This window comes from Aplysia californica, unplaced genomic scaffold (genome assembly GCF_000002075.1).
Source record: "Aplysia californica isolate F4 #8 unplaced genomic scaffold, AplCal3.0 scaffold00279, whole genome shotgun sequence".
NCBI lineage: Eukaryota > Metazoa > Mollusca > Gastropoda > Aplysiida > Aplysiidae > Aplysia > Aplysia californica.
This window is the reverse complement of record NW_004797549.1, coordinates 52,127-55,598: the sequence shown is the minus strand read 5'-3', so window position 1 is coordinate 55,598 and position 3,472 is coordinate 52,127. Positions and strand designations below refer to the sequence as shown.

At 38.0% G+C, this 3,472-nt stretch overlaps 1 protein-coding gene across 1 annotated transcript in view; it reads right to left on the bottom strand.

Moving 5' to 3' along the window:
- Positions 1-225: 225 nt before the first annotated feature.
- Positions 226-3,472, bottom strand: part of LOC101864631 (transmembrane protein 241) — a 9,095-nt gene continuing 5,848 nt past the window's right edge. The window contains exons 5-8 of the mRNA XM_013084217.2: positions 3,359-3,440; positions 1,912-1,989; positions 624-750; positions 226-278 (exon numbers count right to left, since the gene is read on the bottom strand). Coding sequence (XP_012939671.1) covers positions 226-278; positions 624-750; positions 1,912-1,989; positions 3,359-3,440 — 340 coding nt within the window. The remainder of the gene's footprint in view (positions 279-623; positions 751-1,911; positions 1,990-3,358; positions 3,441-3,472) is intronic.

Below are 3,472 nucleotides of genomic sequence, written 5' to 3'. Positions count from 1 at the left end.
CCCCACTTCCTTCTTTCGCAAATATCTCGACTTGTTTTCAAGATAAATGTATATTTTTTTCATTCAAATAAAGACAAATGAATAAGCTGTAAGATGATACCAATAACTCTACATGCCCAAAAATTGACGAGAGCCTGATTCCACCACACTGCCTCACATTTGTTAATGACAAAGTCGAGACCAGACTCAAGAAGTCATTAGATTTGTCTCCTGACCACACAAAACTTACCTCAGCTTCAACCTTCCTCTCATTAGATTTGTATAAATTTCAAACACTCCTGAAACATACACAAAAATAAAGGAAGATGATGACGATGATGATGATGATGATGATGATGATAATAATAATGACAAGGGGTTGGGAGTTAGAAAGGGAATATATTTTCAATACCATAGTCATTACAAACCGTTAGAAATGACACATTCTACATAAATCAGCACACAGCTATGCAAGACGATTGCTCCTCTGGCTTCAGTTTAACTGCCACAGTTCAAAACTCATTTACCCTTGATGGAGTCCACACAGAACTGCCGACAATATGTTCACACGCAACTGCCAACATTATGTCCAAATGTACACACAGAAAATTTGACCATACCTATATACAGACAAACACACTCACCGATGCTGACTATATGTACACACATCCACCAATAGCCCTCTGGCTCAAACTGAGGGTCAGTCTTAGCCACAGCCAAGGCAGAACAAAGGGAGATCATCAACATGAAGTAACTGTACACACTTGTGATCTGTCGAGGCAAACAGAGTTATATTCAAAATTGTAAATGTTTAATGCTCTCCATTGATTTGACACAACTTATATAATTCATGAGGTAACAGGTTTTGACTCTGCTCGTCATGACTAAGGCCACGTTTCCACCAAAGCAGAACCTATGTGATTTTTGTTGAGCTCAGCAAAATTCGGTCCAGTCGCTTTCAGCATGTGTAACAACGTCAAAGGTTAAGAAACGCAAGATGAGAATGAAAGAGCATGGAAGATTCGGGAAAAAATTTAGTAAAGTTAATAAGCATTTAAACTGGCAGTTTATGTGTAGGCTTTGTTAATTTTGAGGTGCTGATTATGAATATATAGCATTAGATTTGTCATTGGAAGTTACAAGTAAAAAATCTGTTTCTGATCTGGTTGGGCCTATGGTAGATAAGTCACCAGCTAATCCAACTAAAATGCTGCAAGCATTCCAATCGATCTGACTTTTGTCGAGAGGAATCAGGTCGTTTTGGTGGACACACCCAAAAGGAATTCTCACGGATTACTATGGGGAAAAAAACTGGAGCCTTATTTTAATAACCGACTTCCAGTGAGACAGACAACTTTTTGGTTTGTTGGTTTCTAGTTTGGTGGACATGAGGGCTAACCTGGCAGAGAAAGATACAACATCCCAGCAGATATACAGAGATACTCAATACAAAACTTCCCCACTCGGAAATTGTGTTTTATAGGTATAAAGAACAGCCTAACCAATAAAACACATGCTGGTGAGACAAAGGAGATCATCCACTTATTAGATCAATCTATGAAAAATTACACATTGTCACTGACAGATTCTAAATGGCAAACTCAAGTTTCTGTAAACTTTAGTTCTTTAAATTTTAGAGGACAGTTAAAAAAAAGGTAAAAAGCAGAACAATTAAATACATTTCAGCTGTTTAGAACTCTATCTTGTTATAACTATTTCAATAGATTAATCTAACTGAAAGTTATTTATAGCAAGTGTTGTGTGATGTTAGTCAGAAATCAGGGAAAAAAGAACCAAAAGCCCCGATTTTGTGGTTAGCAGTTTAGAATCCTGCAGTGATGATATAAAATTCCAAAGGCGCCAAGACCCATGCCTAACAGTGATCTTATCTTGAAGGTTAGCTATGAACGCAGACAGACACTCCTCACTTACCTGTCCATGAAACAGTAACTCAGCCGTGGCTTTGAAGACAAGGACAATGTTTTGCATGACAAAAAACACTGGAATGGGCTGAAAGTAGTCAAGATGGTGAACAGTGAGTCAGAGCTGTATCAGATTACATCTTCCTTATAGAAAGGTCTTGTAATTAAATTCCTGCTTGAGGTTGAATGATGCATTTGATGTGATAAGTACTTTTTGTCAGCTTTACTTCTCTTTTCATATTGAATTTTAATGAGAGTAATATATAATTTGTATACCTGCCTGTGTTTTTACGGTCCTGTACAGCAAAGAAAAAATTCCCTTTGGGATAATAAAGTATTATCCTGTCTTAGAACTTTGTCTGTGAGTCAAAACAGAGCCAGTTTTAGTTTTAGTAAAAGTGTTACAGCTTTTGCAAAGAAATTATGTCAAGTAAGTGCCAAAGATTCAAGGTCTTACTAGATAAAAACATACAAATAAAAGAGGGAGAGACAAGGATGGTACATGTTTGGCAGGAAAGAAGGAGCAAACCACACTGAAGCACCCACCAACTATCAACACTGTGTCAGTAACTCATAATAACTATCTCAATTGGTCAGAATTACGTTAATATGTCACAACCGTATGTCAGATCTGTCAGAACTGTGTATTAATGTGTCAGACAGTGTAAATGTGTAAGAAATAAACTATGTTAAAGCAGTAGAACTGAGTTAACATATCAAACTAATCGAACTATATCAAAGCCTCAGAACTACCTCAATTTGTCAAAGCTATGTCAACATGTCAGAACTTACTACGTCAATGCATCAGAACTACGCCAACATATCACACCTACTTCAAAGCAACAGGTAATGACCGGATGCCAATACTATGTCATGATGCCAAATACAAAAAACATACTGCAGCAATAATGCCAAAATGAGTTATTTGCACAGAAAAGGAAGAATAACGAGAGTATTGCGTCAGACAACTATGCCGCAGGCTTGCCAACTTATTTAAAAAGCCATTTAGGAAAATACAATGACATAACACTAGTAGTTTGTCTATCGATGACTGACGATGACCAATGTGTCCGCAGAGGAGAATATTTATGAAGAGAAATTACGTAACAACAAACATTACAATGATCCATTTGTTATTTTTTATATTGAACCTGAACAACACTACACCCAGTAGGACTGGTTTTTGTGTGGTATATCGCAACCTCAGAGCTTTCTTGTCATATCTCCATTCTTTTTAACAGTGAAAATGTGACATCTTCTTAAGCTCACTCTTTGTTATGAACTGTTTTCACTGTTATTAAAAATGTAGATACGACAAGAAAGCACTGGAGTTGCAATATGTGAAAAAATTTGGCCTATCAAAGAGGTGGAAGCTAAAATGTCCCCTCAAATTCCCAACAGCCACAATCTCAGGAAATCTGTGACAGTTGGCAAGCCCGGCTACTCCGTGACCTCACCAAGTTGGCCAAGGCTCTGGACCCTGAGTAGATGGACAGGAGGAAGCACATCATGCCCGGCAGCCAGAGGGCACATTCGTGCCTAAAAGGGAGGATTGGGGGTGGGGGTGGGGG